Raw genomic sequence first — 20,677 nt, 5'->3', positions numbered from 1 at the left:
CTACAGGAGCAGAAAGTCTCAGCCCTCTTCCTCGGAATGGATGGTGAGTTGGAACTGCCGACTTTGCAGTTAGTAGCTTAAAGAGCAATCCACTACAGCCCTGGAGTTCTGACAGAGAGGTTAAAGCAGAGGAAAATACAAACATACACACACGCGCACACACACACGTGGCTGGGTAAATGGCAGACTTTTTCAAAAAGGTTTATACAATAACAGGACAGCAAATAAGTGAAGTCAAAACTAATCAAAGCAGCGAAAATACTAGAGATAAAAAAATCTTCATATTACATGCTACTGAACAATCAAGCATGGGCAGTATAATCCTTTATCATTCAGCAAACATGTCTTGAAACCTACTCTGTACACAGGAGCTCTGCGGCAGTGAAGTGTGAAGTCTCCTAAGCACCAAATCAGTGGTGCAGACTCCACGGCTGCTCCCTGAGAGAAAGGTGAGGTAGCTGTAAAGAGGGGCAGCCTCGGTTGCTATGACTGCATCCTGAGATGCTATCCAGGTGGTCCAGAAGCTCCATTTCTGGGGAGAAGCAGGCGTACAAATGAGTGTGTACACGGGACTTGCAGTGACATAACAGCAATTGGTGCTGGGTTCACTGACGGCACAATTCATGGGAGGCTGGGAATATTGGGTCTCTTCTAAAACCCGTTCACAGTTAATGCACTCATTTAGAATTTATTATGCATGCCTTACATTATTTATGATGCTAGTTTATAAGCTTAGTTTAGTGGCCCGTGTAGAGGATAGGCTCTTTGAGGGTGAGGCATACTTTTGAATGAAATATAGGATCAAGAATAGCTCATTGCACCTAAGTCCTCAAAAATAATTTTAAAATTAGTTTTCTATACATAAACCTGATTAAGTATTTCTATTACTAACAAAGTGGTTAGAGACATACAGACTTGAGAGGGGCCTTAGAGAGCACTTGGCTCAAGTCCTTCACCTTACAGTTGGGGACTGAAGGGCCTTGCAGCAGTCTGAGACATGCCTGATGATACAGCAGGTGAACTGCTTAGTAAAGAAAGGAATGTGGAAGTGACATTAAAGCCGGACTCTTTCCGGACATGCATATAAGGAGAAAAATTAAATTCTGAGATGGTCTGTCACAGATAGTTAGCACTTTGAAGGTTCTTAGGAAACTTTTCTAAAAGCAAAGGGTTGTGTTTTTGTTTTTTAAAGGAAGATAAGAATAAGATATAGAAGCTGAACTTAAATCCCCAAACCATAATCTCTAAAAGTCCAGGAGCTCACAAAGTCATAGTAGACGATGGCATCAAGAAGCCAGAAGTCACGGTAGGGTCACTTAGACAATACACAGAACTCAAAGGAAGACCGGATCGTTCCACGAGAATATCCTCTCTTTCATTTCCTGTCCAGCTCCACAGCCCTCGCTGTCAAAACGTACTACATAGATTTAGCTGCACTTTTTCACCTGGTGGCACAAAACAGCGTCTCTCAACAAGTAGTGATTTTGCCCCCAGTGGACATTCAGCAATCTCAGAATTTTTTTAAATTTTTATCCCTGGGAGAAGGCATTCTACTGACATCATGGGCTTGAGATCAAGGATACTGTTAAGCATCCGACAATGTATATATCAGCCTATACCCTACCAACAAAACAATATGTCCAAAATTGTGCTGTGCCCCCATGGAAGACGCGCACTAGCCTGTGTGATCATGAGGTGTCGACGGGATCAGGCATCAAAAGATCCAAAACAAACAACTCTATCGATGCGAATGAGGGGGTTGCAGTGGGGACCCCAAGCCCATCTTAGACAATTGGACACACACCCCCCACACACAGAAGGGTTATAAGGAAGGGATGACTCAATCAAGGTGTAATATGGCACTGACAGAATCACACAGCACTCCCCTCGTTCCTGAATGCCTCCTCCCCAACTACCATAATCTAGTTCTACCTTATAAATCTAGCTAGCCCGGAGAACACACATTGGTCCAGATAAGAGCTCTCGACACATGACATTCAGGAGAGATAAACCCTCAGAAGCAGTAGTAGGAGTGGCGATACCATGAGGGTCATGGAGCGGGAAGAGGAACAAAGGGGGAACCCATCACACGGTTGGATAAAACACACACACACAGAGGGGGACGAATAACAGAAAAGTGGGTGACGAGGTAAAAAGGACAGTGTAAGACATGAATAACTATATAATTGATCAAGGATTCACAAGGGGGGGCGTTGCGAGGGGTAACAAAGGCACTTATACCAAGGGCTCAAGTAGAATATGTTCTAGAAATGATGATGGGAACATATGTGCAAATATGCTTGACAGAATTGATGTATGAAATGTCATAAGGTGCTTGCTTCAGCACCTATACTAAAATTGGAATGTTATAAGAGCGGGAAGAGCCCCCAATAAAAATGATTTTTTTTAAATGTGCTGTGACTGAGAAGACCCTGCTATAAAATATCAGTGGTAATCAAATAGATATGGCCTACCCATCATTCATTTGTCCATTAGCTCATATATGCATGAAACCTACTCAAGTGTTTAGTATGTCAGAAGACCATAGAAACTTTATGAACTAAAAATAAAAGCACACCCAAACGAATGTGTGCATTCATACATGCAGTGGACCAGGAGTCTCGGGAAGTCGACATCCTCTACGCACTGTGGGAAAGGGAGTAGTCTCATCTCATCATAGTGCTGTTCTTGTTGGGCGCCACTGACGCCATTCCAACTCATGGCGACCTTATTTACAACGGAACCTAACTATTGTTCTTCTGGTTGTGCCTATTGTTGCAGCCACTGTGTCGATCCACTTCATTGCGGGTCTTCCTCTGCCCCTCCACCTTAATGAGCACGATGTCTTTCCTCAAGGAATGGTCTCTCCTGACAACACACCCACAGTATGCAGGATGACGTCTCACCAGCCTTACCTCTGAGGGGCCCTCTGGCTGTACTTCTTCCAACACAGAGGTGACTGTTCTGTTGGCAGTCAATGGGACTTTCCATAGTCTTTACCAACACCACAGTTCAAATGCATTGATTCTTCCTCCATCTACCTTGTTCAATGTCCAACTTTCAGATGCACATGAGCCAAGTGAAAATCCTATAGCTTATCTCCTCAAAAGAGATTTTAAAGTCTCTTTTCAACACTTTAAAGAGAATCTGTGCAGATTTACCGAATGTGATACTTCCTTTGATCTATCGACTGCTGCTTCCATGAGCATTAGTTGTGGATCCAAGCAGCAAGACAATAGTCTTGACAACTTCAACTCTTTCTTCATTTATCATGCTGTCATCCGCTGGTCTAGTTGGGAGGTTGCTGATCTTCTTAACACTGACTTGTAATCATACTGAAGGCTGCAATCCTTGAGACTCATCAGCAGCTGCTTCAAGTCCTCCTCGAAGGTTGGGTCATTTGCATATCACAGGTGGTTAAAAAGCCATCCATCAACTCTGAGACTTCATTCTTCTTCGATTCCAGCTTCTCTGATTATTAATTCAGCATACAGATTGAATGTGTATAGTTGAAAGGGTGCAACTTTGACACACACCTTTCCTGACTTTAAATTAAGCAGTATTCCCTTGTTATGTTCACACAATTACCCCTGGTCATGGGCAAGCTCCACGTGAGCACAATGAAGTGCTCTCGAATACCCATTCTTCTCAAGGCCATTGATAGTTTGTTAGGATCCACATGGCTGAAGGCCTTGGCATAATCAATAAAACACAAGTAAATATCCTTCCTGGTATACTCTACTTTGAGCCAGGATTCATCTGACATCAGCAAGGATTTCCCTTGTCCCACATTCTCTTCTGAATCATGCCTGGACATCTGGCAGTTCCCTGTCAATGTACTACTATAACCGTTGTTGGATGATATTCAGGAAAAGGTTACTTGCATGTGACATCAATGGCATTGGTCTATAATTTGAGAATTCTGTTGTTGGGTCACCTTTCATTGGAATGGGTACAAATATGGATCTCCTCCAGTCAACTGGCGAAGAGCTGTCTTTCAAATTTCCTAGCATAGAGGAGTAATTGCTTCCAGGGCTTCATCACTTGCTGAAACATTTCAATTGGTACTCCATCAATTCCTAGAGTCTGTTTTTGCCCAATGCTTTCAGTGAAGCTTGAACTTCTTCCTTTAACACCATTGGTTCGAGTTCATATGCTACCTCATGAAATGGTTGGATGTCATCTAGTTCTTTTGGGTACAGTGACTCTGTGTATTCTTTCCATATATTTTTATACTTCCTGCATCATTAAATATTTTGTTCATGGAATCTTTCAATACTGCAGCTGGAGGCTTGAAAGCTTTCTGGAGTTCTTTCAGTTTAAGATAGGCTGAACATGTTCTTCCTTTTTGTTTTTCTTTTTTTAAAAAAATCATTTTATTGGAGCTCATACAATCACAATCCACACATACATCAATTGTGTAAAGCACACTTATACATTCGTTGCCATCATCATTCTCAAAATTCGCCTTCCGCTTGGGTTCTTGGAATCAGCTCCTCATTTTCCTAACCCCCTTACCCGCTGCCCCATCCCTCATGAACCCTTAAAAATTTATAAATTATTATTTTATCTTATCTTACACTGCCCAGCATCTCCCTTTACCCACTTTCCTGTTCCCCATCCCCCAGAGAGAAGGTTATATGTAGATCCCCGAGATCGGTTCCCCCTTTCTACCCCGACTTCCCTCCCGGTGTCACCACTCTCACCCTTGGTCCTGAGGGGTTCAACTGTCCTAGATTCCCTGTGTTTCCAGATCACAACTGTACTGCTGTGCATCCTTTGGTCTAACCAGATTTTCAAGGTAGAATTGGGATCATAATAGTTGGGGGGAGGAAGCGTTTAAGAACTAGAGGAAGGTTGTGAATTTTTATTATTGCTACAGTGAACCCTGAGTGATTCTTCTCCTCCCCAAGGGACCAGGTAGCAGACACCAAAGAATAAAAACCACCATTGTGTGATCACCTTCCCCACATAAACGCTGAAGACGAATGTGTGCATAAGTAAGTATGGTGAAGAAGGCTGATGGTGCCCGGCTATCGAGAGATATAGCATCTGGGGACTTAAAGGCTTGAAAGTAAACAAGTGGCCATCTAGCCCAGAAGCAACAAAGTCCATACGGAAGCACACTAACATGTGTGATCATGAAGGGCCGAGGGGACCAGGTTTCAAGCACCAAAGGCGGGGGGGAAAATCATGTCATCGTGAATGAAGGGAGCGCATGATGGGGACCCAATGCCCACCTGTAGACAACTGGACCTCCCTTTTTGTTTTTCTAACTGTAAGTCTTTTCACACTTTATTATAATATTTTAACTTGTTCTCTTGAGCTGGTCTTTGAAGCTTTCTGTTCAACTCGTTACTTCATCATTTCTTTCATTTGCTTTAGCTACTCTACCATTGAGAAAGTTTGAAATTAATGATGGCAACATATATACAAATATGCTTGATAAAATTCCTGTACGGATTGTGATAAGAGCTGTAAGAGCCCCCAATAAAATGATCTCTTAATAAACAAAAAGAAAGTGTGAAAGTCTCTTCTGAAATCCACTTTGAAAATTTCTAAATTTCTTTGCTTTTTTCATATATGGTGTTCTTATGTCACCCCTACAACTCATCAGGTCTTCGGCATTAGTGTTCAAGGACACAAATGTGTTCTTGAGATTTTGACAAAGTTCAAGTGGGCTAGACTCCTGGTCGTATTTTGGTTCTTGTGGACATGTTTTCATTTTCTTGACCTTCAACCGTAACTTACATATGACTCCCAGGGAATGGACAAGGATTATTATCTTTACCAGTTAGGATTCCATCCTTCAGATTTTTCTAATCAGAATTCTGAACTCACATAAAACTGCTATACTACTTTCTATAGCTTTCTCTGGCCCTTATCAATTTATTACAATATGAGAAATACTCACAGTCAGAGCAGTATAAATTCTGAACAATGGCTCTCTCAGTCCCAGGGCTCCAAGAGAACTTTCTGGCCCAGGGAGATTACTACCGAAACAACATTTGAGACTTCACTGCTGCATGCAGGAAAGTTTTGTTTGGTTTTTACAGCCAAGCTTTTGCAGATATGAGAGGAACTATAAGCAGTAGAGGGAGGCAGAGAGAGTCGTTACAGTTTTCTGTTGGAAAGAATGTTATTAATGTACTAAAATTGACTGCAATATATGGCTAACAAAGGTTTCATAAATGTTTAATATATGCCTCACTATATTAATATTGAGCATCCCTATTCAATGGGCTAACAATATCACGTAAGCATGAGTTAATTTAATATTAAAATTAGCAGTAACTTATTTCAGATTTAGTTTAAGAAACTAGTTTTTGTTTCTACCCATGTCAATAACAAACCAGAGGAGACAGAGAAAATGCTGAAAGGAGACTGAAAGTTCTATGGTGAAATATGAGCCGCATTTATTCTCCCAGTGGCTAGAGTAGATGAGTTAATAAGGAGATCTAAATTCAAAACATCACAACAAATGAAAATGTCTCCATGAAAATCACCGTATGCAAAAATAAAACTAGAGGATTACAGAAATGTAATTTGTGCTTATGAGAAACAAACAAACAAACAAGCAAAATCCCCACAAACCTAAATCTAGACTGCTTTTCGTTAACGAGTTGAGATTTTCCAGATCGGCAAAGCTGCCTTGTTGGCTGTTGGCTTCGGTTGAGGCTACAGAGGTTAGAAGATCAATGCTAAAATGTTCTTCCATCTGGAGGGGAAGAAAAATAGAAATGCATTAGTGCTGAACATGCAAGGTTGCTCAAAACAGAGAAGAAGGACAGTGGAAAATTGGCTCTGCAAACAGGCCTTCTCAGGGGACAGTTTACACTGCGGGAAGTAGCGACAAATGGTGGAAATTTAGTACCTAAAAGAGTGGAAGCTAGTAAAAGCTGCTTTTGTCAAACACTGGGTTTTTGGTTTGTTTTTAAAAAGAAACAGTTGTATGAATATTAATAAGTGGATTTAAATAAACATTTGCCAAAAGCTAAATGTTTTATCAAGTTAAAGGAATATATGATTTACCAGGTCAATCAAGGTTAATTATCGATATGCACCGCCTCTGGGGTCATGTGACTTTGATGCTTACACTTCAAAGCACGTTAACTGCTGAACCCAAAGTACTGAGTGAACGTTGTTTCTAAGCCCTGCCTTCGTTAGCACTATCTGCCCAATCGTGCGAGCCTAAACCCGGCAGATGAAATCAACATCGATTTTTACACGTTCCAATTTCCCAGAAGACACAATTCTCACCTCAGTATTTTACTCGGAGATTTTTAGTCTTTATTAGCAAACATTTAAATAATGTTCTATTTATAGTATGGATATACCAAACTTCACTTAACTTTTATTCTTCTCCATTGTTGGAAATTAGCATCGTTCACAAGGGGGAAAAATGAATGATAACTCTTCCATGTTATACATTTTCCCCAAGTTTTACTGTTCAGTCTTTTGTGGTAAGCTCTCAGAACCAAACTTCCTAAACAGATTATGAATATAGCGAAGTTTATTAGAGTCCTAGATACTTAATGAAATTTAGAGAATGTACAGGTTAATTCAAATCTTCAATAGGGGTAAAAAAGAAGATAAAACTACTCGACTGTCTAGAATAAAATAAGAGGAGAGGGAAACATGGAGGAAATAACAGGTACCAACTAACTGTTTTACGAACTCTGGTGGCACAGTGGTTGCCTGTTGGGTTGGTAACGGCAAGGTCAACAGTTCCAACCCACCAGCTAGTCCATGGGAGAGACACTGGGCTTTCGACTCCTGTAAAACTACAGGGTTCGTTCTACTCTGTCCTGCGAGGTTGCTGTGCATCAGGACTATGATGGCAGTGAGTTTGGACTTTGTAAGTATGCCCCACTAGCCAATAAAGGTCCCTATGGCTTAGATTGTGTAAGTAACTACTTTAACGGAAAGAAGACCTATTGGCCCAGTGGCTAAGAACTCAGCTGCTAACTCAAAGGTCAGTGGTTTGAATCCACCAGAAGCTCCACAGAAGGCAGACCTCGCAATCTGTCCCAGTAAAGATTTGAGCCTTTGTGGAAACTCTGTGCAGGCAGCTCTTCCCTCTCTTGTAGGGTTTGCTATGAGTCCAAATCACCTCATGGCGCACAGTAACAGAAAGCACTTAAAAAGAGATTTAATGTAATGTTGGGGCATCTGTATTTTAAGAAAAAGGTAATGGTAGTCAAGAAGTTGAAGAATAAAGGAAATAACACCTGGACCGGGGATTTCAATAGAGTAGATATGACTACTTAGCAGTTGTTCTCAACTTTTCTCATGCTGTGACCCTGTAATACAGTTCCTCATGGTGTGGTAAGTCAGTTATTGTGCCAACCTTGCCGATAAACACATGTGGAGTTAACTGAAGGGTGGAGAGATTAATGGCTCGGTGAGCCTCGCCTTTCTAGTTCTCGGGTCTCTTGCTTTCTGATGGTCGGACCAGGGTGCAGCTGCCTTAGCCAGTTCCCTGCTTCAGCTTGCAAGGCTCACTTCCTGCAAGACATCCTCAAGGAGAAGTTGCATGGACCTACAGCGATGCAGCCCTGGGTGATGGAACAGCCGTGTGGAGACCCCTGCCAGCGCAGAGATGCTTACATGTTCACTAACTTAGCTTTCCTCCTGCAGTCCATGTCAGTGGGTTTTGTGAGATGGAGGAAGACTTTGGGGATTGGTGTTGGACATATGGATTGATGTTGGACTTGTGGGTTTGGGCAGCACTGGGTTGGGATGTGCACTTAATCTTTATATAAAACTCTCTTATACATGAGTTTCTGTGGATTTGTTTCTCTAAAGAACCTAGACTAACACATGTAGTGACCCCCCAAACATAAAATTATTTTCGCTGCTACTTCATAACTGTCATTTTGCTACTGTTATGAATCAGGTGACTCCTGTGAAAGGGTTGTTTGACCCCCACAGGTTGAGAACCGCTGGCTTAGAGCTTTAGAAAAATGAGTTCCTCTTTGTTTCTCCAAATACAAAAAGGAAATATTATATCCCCAGAGGGGAAAAAATCCTCAGGCAAAAAGGACCAGTTTTGTAAACAGTCCTGGCTTCAGTCTTTAACTAAAACGGGATAGTAGGAAAGTAGAAAATGTCTGAGGAATTGAGTACTATTGGCATTTGTACATAGATATATCTGTAATTGAAATATCTCCCACCAAAGAAAGAAGTGATAATGTTCCTCTCGTCTTCTGGATGTTGGCAGATTCCTTCAGTTTCTTCATTAGCTTTAGTGGTTGATACATAAATTTGAATTACATTCACTGGATTTCCTTGTATGTGGCTAGACAATATCACTGGATTTCCTTGTATGCGGCTAGATAGTATCCTCTCACAGATAGCATCAGACTTCAAAATAGATCTTAAAATGTCATGTTTGACAATGAACTTGAAGCCTTCCTCTAGAATCTAACAATTCTGCATAGTAACCATGATTTTCTCATTCAAAATGGCCAACACCAGTACATTTCAGCTCAGTGATGGCTAGGTTATAGGTCTTTATGCATTCCATTTCATTTTTGACAACTTCCAGTTTTCCTAGATTCATACTTCATACATTCCAAGGTCCAATTATTAATAGATGTTTTAAGATTTTTACTCTCATTTTGAGCAGCCATACCCCATCAGCAAATAAAGGTCCGACGACTTTATTCCTTGCACATCGTTATGGATCGACACAGAAGCTACAACAATGGGCTCAAACATCGCGATGAGGAGTCGGCTACTTTCATACTGTTGTACACAGGGTCACTGTGTACACATATGTCCCGCTTCTGTACGTAGGGTCACTGTGTACACATATGTCCCGCTTCTGTACGTAGGGTCACTGTGTACACATATGTCCCGCTTCTGTATGTAGGGTCACTGTGTACACATATGTCCCTCTTTTGTACGTACGGTCACCCTGAGGCAGAACTGAGTTGGCGACACCTAACAACAACTCCAACAAGCCCACAGCAGGGCACCCTCAAAGGAAGGAAGTATCGGGAGCTCTATCTTTGCAAGGCACTTGAAGACATTTTTAAAATTCACTGTAACATTAGATAATAAATTAGTCTTTTGAGGGTCCTCAGTAATGTGTTATTGCTACTTGCCAGCAGTTGATTCCAATGCATGGAGACTCCCATCTGTGCAAAGAACTACTCCATTGGCTGACCTTTCAGAAGGGGAGAACCAGGGCTGAGCTGCCTCTGGTCGGGTTTGAACCTTCAACCTTGCAGCTATAAGCCAAGCACTTACCCATGTGAACCGCCTAATGAGTGGAGGACAAAGAAGGCTGCAAACTCATCCTGCTCCTGTGCCACCAAGTGTGTGTAGCTGTCCCAATGGAGGCATAGTGGGGAAGGTAGATAAAGAAGGGCATACAAGCACTCTTACAAAGTCAAGTTCTGTTGAGCAAGCCACATTAGGTTTGACACAATCAAGCTCTGTGGCGGCAGGGAGAGTCCATAGAAGCTTTCGCACAGAATCGGTAACGGAAAACGAAATGGAAGCAGCTAGGGAATTTAGTAACTCAGTAACACAGATTTAGTCATTGGGACGGACATCCTTCAGATTGCAGGTATTGACTGTTGCGCTAACCAAGTCTCTTAAAGAACAGTTTAACCAACAGTAAGTGGTCGCGCTGTGGAAATCACCGTATCACCTTTCAGAGATGAACGTGACACACAAAGGAGACTGGCGATCAGGATAAAATTGCGAGCCTCAAACCATCTGGATGGAAATGAAGACGAAGTGTCGGAGACTTGTACTGAATGATTCAAAAGTGATTCCAATGATAACGCAGACACTGACACTAAATATGCTTTTTAAGAGTCTGAGTAAAATCATGGCATAAAAAGTATCCTATTGAAAACCTGTGGGACAGAGTAGGACTGCACTTTTGGGTTTCTGAGGCTGTGAATCTCCACAAGAGCACACAGTCTCCTTTTTCTCCTGGGGAGTGGCTGGTGGGGTTCAACTGCTGCCCTGTGGTGTGCAGCATCCAGGGTAGCCCCCTACAACACCAGGTCACCTCGGACAGCCTGGATTAAACGAGTCTAATTGTTTGTTTTTCAAAGATGGGACTAAGAAGGAAAGGATGGAAAGTAGTGGTGACCATGCTGTGGTTCCTTACCATGTCCTCAGGGCTGTAGCCGTACTGAGGTGTCTCCTGGGCGTATACACTCATCACGGGTCTTGCTTCTGGAGGCTCGGCTAATGTGTTATCATGTAACCACTGTGTGCCAAAGTGAAATTCTTCCACGGACGGAACAGGAGTGGCCTCATGAACATGTGGCATGGCATACAACTCCATGGACTGCAGACAGTCTTGATACATCTCATATTCTTCATCAACAAGCATTTCTCTTTCTTCACCCATCATTCTAAGAGGCAAAAAGGGATGCATCTCCCAGGCCTCCTTGCTGGTGTCAATCTCCTTTTGTTGGGACTGGAAAGACTTTCCCAGATCTAGAAAGGGTTCATCCACCAGTTCTTCTTTAAGATAGGGTTCATCTCTAAATTCCTGTAAAAATCATTGCAAAAAATGTAAGCAACACATGTCACACACATACAATATATACATTAACTGGAAAAGTAAGCCACTAACAGGCTGAAATGCCCTACTCTGACATGCCAGTGATATTTAACATAAACGGCTTTTATTACAGATGAGAAAAAAATATCAGCTTATGTTCACACAACCTTTAACTCGGGAAATGGACACAGTAAAATAAGGCAGAAAATTTCCCAGCAAGGTAAATAAATGATTGTTCTAGAAGACTCATTATTTATTAACCATGTGAAGACTCTCTATCCGAAATAGCACTTTTGTTTAACTGCTACAGTGAATATTGAACTCAGCCATCTAATATACAAAGTACATAAAAATAGGCGTGCCTCATATGATTACTTAAGGAAGATTTAGGTCAGAATTTTTTAATCCTAAGTAACTCTGTAGACATTATATAACTCTTTCAATGTTCTAAAGACATTCTCTATAAACTAAAGCTATGCAGCCAACCTCTTTAAGCATCGCAACTTTTTAATATAACATACCACATTTTTTCACTCCAGATTGAAAATATATCTGGAAATGAATGGAGCATTTTCCAGTGGATTTCTATTTTTACTAATCAGAAGAGTAAATACTTGTAACGTAAATTAAAGTCATACATGTGTAGGAGCTCTTTGGGGTTCTGGAAAAATGCACAATGAATATGTATATCTAGAGGGCCCTTGATCTAACCCTAGAGAACCTCTGGGTCCTGGGCAAGTAAGAGTGCTGTTACTGCTCTTGTTAGTTACCACCTTGTTGATTCTGGTTCATGTAACCCCATCTGCAAGGTGCAGAACTGCTGCGTAGTTTTCATGGTTGGACTTTGGGAGTCAGCTTACGAGTCTTGTCTTCCGAGGCATCTCTGGGTGGGTTTGAACTGCCAAACTTTTACCGATTAATCAAGTGCGTAACTACTTGTGCTACCCAGTAAATTCTCTGAGGGGATCTCCTCCTCCCATTCCTTCCTTGACAGCAGCACACCATCACTGGGGACAGCCTTTTCAAATTACTATCAGATACCAAACTGTATGACTTGATCATCTCAACCACATGGTGGTTGAAGGGTACACATGGAAATGTCATATAGTGATAACATTTTGACAAAAGAATCGACAGTAGAAAGTTTTACAGGAATACCTCCCAACTTAGAGCACTGTCACAATGTTACACAAAAAGTACCAGGATGATCCACTAGCCACAAAGAGCAACATAGCCACAGTTCACATGAAAGAATGAAGCTAAATGTTTCCAACCAGGCTTTCTACAATTAACGCACAAAGGGTGGTTGGGTTAAGTAATCCCTTTCTTTAGAGGGCATTTAATGTTAAATTCTTCATCTTAGATCCATATTCTAGAGATTTTAAATATAGGCCTGGTTTCAAAATCCTCTTGTACCTTAAAATTTTAAAAATATACTTTGAAAATGCCTTACACTTAGTATGTGCCATGATTTTTATCAATGTGATAAAATAAGGGGGGAGGATTATTTTGTTAGTGTCTCACACGTAGTCAAGGCAATGGAAACAAGTGTTTGTCATTTTCCTAGAAACCTTAGCTCAAAGAAAATCACCCAAACGGAGAAGGTGCCAGATACCTTGGGCGCTTCAAGAATAAAGCATGGCTCTGCATCCTTAACCGCTTCTGAAAACCCACTCTCAAAGTCATTATTGCCTGGATGGGAAATATAACAACTTTGTTCTTCTTTGCGGTCTTCCTGAATAAAAAGGAAAAAAAGGGAAATAGGACCTTTAAAATCAAGAGAATACTTTAGTTTTTAACTCTCTTCAGATTAATTCTCACCTGTACATTAAGTGAAAATAGATAGAGCAATGTATGCACATTGTTTCATTGAGACACACTTGTATTTAATAATTAAAAAGAAAGTTGTATTCAACGCACACCTTCTCAAACTTCTCTCATATTTTCTTAAAAGAAAAACAAATCACTCTACTAGGGGGAAAATCCGTAATATTAAGATATGTATATGCAAACAACCCAAATCCCACTGTCACCTAGTCACAGTCCAACTCATGGTGACCTTGTGGGAGAGAACTTTCAGCCTAATGGGGTTCCCACGGTTGCAAATCTCTATGGAAACAGACTGCCACGCCTCTCTCTCCCACCGGGCCATCCCTTGGGTCAAACTGCTGACCTTCACGTTTACATCGAGCAATGTAGTCCATGTGCCACCTGGGATCCTTGCATAAGTGTATATGAGCGGACTTCGAAAAGTTTGTGGGAAAATGGAATGGAAAGATAATGGAATTTTTTCCCATGAAATGTCTGAAATCTCTCATCCAGGGGAGAACACAGCCACACTGAATCAGAACAGATCTATCCACCAAAGCCATCCCTCGGACACTGCACAGTACTTAGTATTGCTATGTGCTACAAAAAGGGAGCCCTGGCGATGGGTCGGTACCAATGGGCTGCTCCCCACAAACTGTCAGCAGGTCGACGCCACCACATGCTGCGCAAGAGAGATACAGGTCTCAGACCTGCCCTGTCCTACAGGGTCACCATGCATCAGAGCTGATTCAGTGGCAGTGCGTGTAGGCTACGAGGACGACGTGGCAGGGCCATAGTTAGATCACTCTGCTGCTAACCAGAAGACCGCGGGTCTGCATCCGTCGGATGCTCCTTTGAGTCTCTGAATATTGAATCAACTTGACAGCAGTGTGTTACAGAGGCTTTTCGGTTTTAAATGTCACAATCAAGTGAAGTACTCTATTTCAGCTTAATTTTCACAACACTCCTAAGAGGTCACAAGCTCACATCTATATAAAAACAGCAAACCGAGAGTGTGCAATCTATGTGTCAAATGCAGGTTCAAGCACTTTGTCTATTAATTCATACAGTCCTTGAAATAGCTGCTCTTATTGAACCAATTTTGTAAATGGGGACACAGCAATTTGTCTAATGTTGCATAACTAGCTATCTACGTGCACTCGGGCATCTGACTCTGCACTGGACTTCTTGGCCACCTTCATCTTACAGAATATGATGAAGATGGCAGTTGGCGAGGTTAAATCACAAGAGCGAGGGCATAGAGCTAATGAGCAGTCGAACCAAGCAAAACCTCCCAACCAACTGATTTAAGAGCTCCGTGACCAGCTCTGCAAAGCTGGTCCTCAACATTCAAAGCAGAGTTCACAGTGAGTTCACCCATTTTTCACACCTGAGTTTGCAGAAAACATCAATATGTCATTAAGTCAATTCCACCTCACAGTGATCCCATGCTCCTTAGCGGCATGGATGGCAAGACTTTGCCTTACACACTTTGGACATGTTGTCCAGAGGGACCAGTCCCTGGAGAAGGGCATCGTGTTTGGTAATGCGGAGGGGCAGTGAAGGAGAGAGGGGCCCTCTGGGAGAAAGACTCACTGGGGCTGCAACAACGGGCTCTCACTTAGGAACAATGGTGAGGATGACGCATGACTGGCAGTGTTCTCCCTGCTGTGCACAAGGTCACTGTGGGTGGGAACAGACTTGATGGCTCCTAACAACAACAATCCTTAGAGGAGCAGAGTCGGGATTTTCCCCCATGGAAAGAAAATGGAGCAGCTGGGTAGATTTGAACCACCAACCATCTAGTAACCCGCCAAGCACCTAACTATTGAGCCACCTGAGCTCCTTATGAAAATGTTGCCATCTATGTAATATTGTTCTTGATACGAAGTATTTTTCCCTCCTGTCATAGTCATAGACTTTCCTCTGCAACCTGACTTTGGTTCTTCTTCCTACACTCTCTACCCTCATTTCCGTGATGGACTCTTGAGAAAATGTCCTGTAAACACGTGTTGATGCTGTAAGTTGCTACCAAGCGTACCCAGAGAGAAAGGAGGAACATGGGACAAAAGGAGATATAACAAAGACCCATGTCTGCCTGCCTACATTACTATTTACAGCTACTCAACAGCCTTGCTAAAAGAAGCCAGATGTTGAAGAAATAATTACTTAGTGGTAAAAAGCCTTGGCAGGGACCTCCCTCTCGGTCCCTTTACTGGCCTCTAATTCCCAAGTACACTGGTAACCTCGGGTGCCCGGAGGGAAACCTGGGCACAGTTCCACCCCCCAGTTACAATCTTCCAAAACACTCTCTGAGGAGCGCCCCAGGGTTTGAGGTTTCTGCAGCTCTGCCTCTGCCTAAATAGAACAGGAATCCACACCCTGCTGGTACTAAATCCTATTTTCTAAACTGCAGGAAACATCTTAAAGCTGCTGCACGGTAAGGTCATGTGGGAAACGCCCCACAGAACAGAACTAGTTTGGATTCTCCCAGCGCCACACAGATCATCAAGAAAAGTCTACGAAGTTCCTGCATCACCCAACTCTTGAGAAGATGAGCTGCTCATAGATGATCGTGTGCTACGCCTTAGTCTGTGCACAACTCAAACTCTGTATTTTATGCTCTCTGTTTCAGCTACGATAAAACTGAAACGCCACAAATGCAATAACAACTCTTCAATCAAGAACGTGCCTTAGCACATGTAGAATTGGTGAGCTAGACTACATTTTACTGTTTATATACTCAATAATACGTAAATATATATTGTCAAATACCTGAGAGAATACACAAGGAATCCTGGTGGCACTGTGGATTAGGAACCACAAGATCAGTGGTTCAAACCAACCAGCTGCTTTGCAGGCTTAAGTTGAAGCCATTTGCTTCTGAAAAGACTTACAGTCTTAGAAACACTATAAAAATTGACTCAATTATGTTTTTTGATAGGGTACACATAGTATAAAAATTTTTTTTTACCAAATCCCTGGTAACACTGTGAGTGGTTGAAACCCACCAGCCATTCCCCAGGACAGAGATGAAGCTGTCTGTCTGCTCCTGAAAAGATTCAGAGTCTCACATGGAAAGTTACCATATGTTCCCATGAGGATGGTTTATACACTTCCCCAATAAAAGAATAATGATATCTCTAAAGGGGACTGAAGGCATATAGAAACAATAGATGCATGAATGGATTTTGAGCTTGCACTTAATTGTAACCCTAATCTAAGAACAGTTTTTATGATGAGACCCTGTAGTGCTCCAGCCAGCTGGGAGCTACCTGAGATGCACAGAATAACTACTCAAGACACAGTTTGGGTCGTGAGGGAAAGAGAGGGGTGCTCAGGTGAGAGAAGACCTCCCAAGCGTCTCTGCTTGCTAGCTGTATTACCATACCAACGGAGGGCACGACAACTTTAGTGTGAAGATGTCCTCAAACTATCAAAACCTAATCCCACTTAAATTCTGACCTAACGGAGGATGCCTGGTTGCAATAAGAGATGTCTTTTTCACTCAACATTGCCCCAAGTTCCTGACACATTCAGTCACGAATGCAGGGTTTAATCAAAGTTTCTGCCTCAAAGGGAAACACGGCAATGTTTCTCTATGTGGCCTCATGAAGAGATCACTGAAGATATGTGTGCTGTAGTAAAGTGTTGAAGAAATCAGATGGTGCCCAGCTATCACAAATAAATAGACAGATACATAGATAGATAGTGTCTAGAATCCTACAGACTCGTCTTAAAACAATTAGTCATCTGAGTAAACTGTCAGCAAATCCACAAAGAACATGCCAGCTTGTGTGATCCAAGGATTATAGATAGAATCCAAATCTGGAGGAGGAAACCATATCAGAGCTTAAATTTTGACATGCAGTGAAAGCCCAGAACCCATTTGCAGGGTCCCCACATAGAGTAAGACTCTAGGGAAGTCCTCTGACTCCTGACAGGGTGTAAATAGACTTCCTGTCAGACAGAGGACATTGAAAAGTGGACTATTGCAGATGTGTTGTTAGGTGCCATTGAGGCAGTTCCTACACATAGCGACCTTACGCACACCAAAATGAAACACTGCCGAATCCTGCTCCATCCTTGCAGTTGCTCTTCCTATGCTTAAGTCCACTGTAACAGCCACGACAGCAATCCTGCTCCTGGAGGGTCCTCCTCTCCTTCGCTGCACCTCTACTTTACCTTCTCCAGGGACTGGTCTCTCCTGACAACATATCCCAAGTATGTAGGCGAAGTCTTAGCATTTTTGCCTCTAAGGAGCACTCTAAGGAGATTGGTTGGTGCTTTTGCAGTCCAGGGTGCTATCAATATTTTTCTCCAGCACCACAATTCAAATGCAATAATTTTTATTCTTCTGTCTTCAATTTCCAGTTTTACATGCATATGAGGGAAGTGAAAATATCATGGCTGGGGCCAGTCTCACCTTAGTTCTCAAAGTAACATGCTTACTTTTCAACACCCTGAAGAGGTCTCGTGCTGCAGATTTGCCTAATGCAACACATCTTTAGATTTCTTGACCGTTGCTGCCACAAACATTGTGGATCCAAGCAGGACAAAATCCTTGACTTCAACCTTTTATCCATTTATCAAAATGTTACTTATTGGTCCAGTTGTGAGAATTTGGGCCTTCTTAACATCGAGTCAAAATCCATACTGAAGTTTGCAAACCTTGATCTTCCCCAGCAAATGCTTCAAGTACTATGAGCTTTCATCAAGCAGGTGTGTCATCTGCATATCACAGTTTGTTAACAAGCCTTCCACCAGCTCGAAGACCTCATTCTTCTGCATCAAACCCCATTTCTCAGATGATTTGTTCAGCATACAGATTGAATAAGTATGGTGAGAGGATACAGCTCAGATGCACACCTTTCCTGATTTTAAGCTATGCCTTATTCCCTTGTTCTGTTCACAAACTAACTCCTGATCCATGCACAAGTCCCACATGAGCACCATGAAGTGTTCTGGAATTCCCACTCTTCTCAAGGCTGCACATAGTTCGTTATGATCCCCATAGTTAAATGCCTTGGCAGAGCCAATAAAACACAAATAAACACCTCTCTAGTATTCTCTGCTTTGAGCCAAGATTCATCTGACATCAGCGAGGATATCATACCTTGTTTCACATCCTCTTTTGAATTAGGCCTAGACATCTGGCAACTTCCTATAAATGCACCGCTGCAACTGCTGTTGGGTGACCGTTAGCAACATTTTACTGGCATTTGATACCAGTGATGTTGTTCTATAGGTTGAGCCTTCTGTTGGGTTACTTTTCTTTGAGATGGGTACAAATATGGATCGCTTCCACTCAATTGGCCAAGTAGCTGGTTTCCAAATTTCCCGGCATAGATGAGAAAGGGTTTCCAGGGATTAAGTGGTTTATTGAAACATTTCAATGGGTAGTCCATCAAGTCCTGGAGCCTTGTTTTTGGCTAATGGTTTTGGTACACCTTGAACTTTTTCCTTCAGCACCATGGTTTTTGCTCAGATGCTACCTCCTGAAATGGTGGGATGTTGACTAGTGCTTGTTAGTACAAGGACTTCTTTGGATGGTTCCTACATGATTCAAAATTTTGCTCATGGAATCTGTCGATATTGCAACTCAAGGTTTGAATTTTTTCTCCGAGTCCGTTAGGGTAAGCTATGCTATGTTCTTCCTCTTTGTGCTTTTAATTCTAGGTCTTTGCACAGTTCATTATGATATTTGACATGGCTCCAGCTGCCCTTTGAAGGTTTCTGTTAGCTCTTTGACTTCATCCTCTCTTCCATTTGCTGCAGCTACTCGACAGTGAAGAGCAAGTTTCAGACTCTCTTCTGACATCCGCTCTGAGCTTTCCCCTCTTTCCTGTCTTCTTAATGCCGTTTGCTTTCTTCATGAATGATGTTCTTGATGCCCTCCCACAGCTTATCGGGTCTTCTGTCATTACTGTCCAATGTGTAAAATCTGATCTTGAGATGGTCTCGAAATTCAGGTGGGATAGACTCAAGGTTGCATTTTGGCTCTCATGGATTCGTTTCCATGTTCTTCAAGTTTATCTTCAACTTAACATATGAGCAAATGATGTTGTTGGGTTAAAATTGAACACCTTATCATTTGATCTCCCTGTGACCCATTTTGATTTTATTCTAATTTTATTGTTTTGGACTATCTTTTAACTGAGGTTTTTCTGTTTTATTTTGTGATTGTTTTCTGATTTTGGAAGTCAGGGACTTTAAGAAACTCATCGAAGGCCACACAAAAAGGGAGCAGCTGCACAAGGATTCACAGCCAGGTGTATCTGTCATAACATCTGTATATCCTTAACTGCGACACTGTCAAAACTACACTCAGAGCCACTGAGTCCATTCCAACTCGGCACGACCCTACGGAACCCAGGAGAACAATACCACTTAGCCCACTTGGGGTTTCTGACGTTAAATCTACAACTTCACCTTCCTCCCAGTTACCTGTGATAACTTACTGCATCAATAAAATGCAATGCTTACCACCAAAGGCTTGCAGATGCCAAGGTGTACAATCCCTGAAGGAACTGCTTTCAGTATTTCCACAGAGGCAGCAAGTGACAAGTTGTCCAAGGAGTGTTCATTGACCGACACCAAGCGGTCTCCGGGTAAAAGTTCTCCACTTCTTTCTGCCACGCCATCAGCCACCAGAGAGCGAATCACAATCACTGACCTTGTAGAATCTAAGGGGTCCTAAGAAGACAGAAAAGAAGGATGACGCATCCGGGAAACCAACAGGCTGTCTTAGGACATGTTTGCTCGTGCATCTGCTGTGGCCGCTGGTTTAATTTGTGCAGCACTCTGGTGACAGTCTTCAGAGGTTCCTTATGAGAGCACACAAATAACTGCTTGTACCAAGGTCAAGATAAAATCTCAAGAATTTCGACTGCATGTCTGAATGCTCAATATATAAAAGTACCTCTTGCAAATTTTTGGTGTTTATCCACAAGAGGTTTAGGGAACACTGGGCAAGATTGGCAAGATTCTGTAATATCCCCAGGCATAGACATACCATGGAGGAAAGCCAACGCTTTCCTAGTCAACTACTCATGGTCAATAACTATGTTTCCAGAGTAGCCTCCTGAGGACAATCCTCCTCTGCATCTGGGTATTTCCCTAGTATATAACCCCAGCGCCCCATGCACTCAAGTTCAGAGAAACCCTACTCAACTGAAAAACGTACGTTTAATATTGACTTTACTTTTAATTTACTATTGAGATTTAATACACATATCATATCATTCCATAGTTCAATTGGGTCAAGTTGAATTGTACAAGTGTTACCACAATCAGTTTGCAGACATTTTTTTTCTACACGGGCTCCTTGAT

General features: G+C 42.1%; 1 protein-coding gene across 3 annotated transcripts in view; it reads right to left on the bottom strand.

The window, feature by feature from the left end:
* PATJ (PATJ crumbs cell polarity complex component) overlaps positions 1-20,677 on the bottom strand; it is a 398,931-nt gene that overhangs the window by 258,230 nt on the left and 120,024 nt on the right. For all 3 annotated transcript variants that reach the window (XM_075557001.1, XM_075557016.1, XM_075557007.1), the window contains exons 18-21: positions 19,832-20,041; positions 13,152-13,271; positions 11,135-11,524; positions 6,595-6,718 (exon numbers count right to left, since the gene is read on the bottom strand). In XM_075557001.1, coding sequence (XP_075413116.1) covers positions 6,595-6,718; positions 11,135-11,524; positions 13,152-13,271; positions 19,832-20,041 — 844 coding nt within the window. The remainder of the gene's footprint in view (positions 1-6,594; positions 6,719-11,134; positions 11,525-13,151; positions 13,272-19,831; positions 20,042-20,677) is intronic.

Source organism: Tenrec ecaudatus, chromosome 1 (assembly GCF_050624435.1).
Source record: "Tenrec ecaudatus isolate mTenEca1 chromosome 1, mTenEca1.hap1, whole genome shotgun sequence".
Classification (NCBI taxonomy): Eukaryota; Metazoa; Chordata; class Mammalia; order Afrosoricida; family Tenrecidae; genus Tenrec; species Tenrec ecaudatus.
This window is presented reverse-complemented; position numbering and strand designations above follow the sequence as displayed.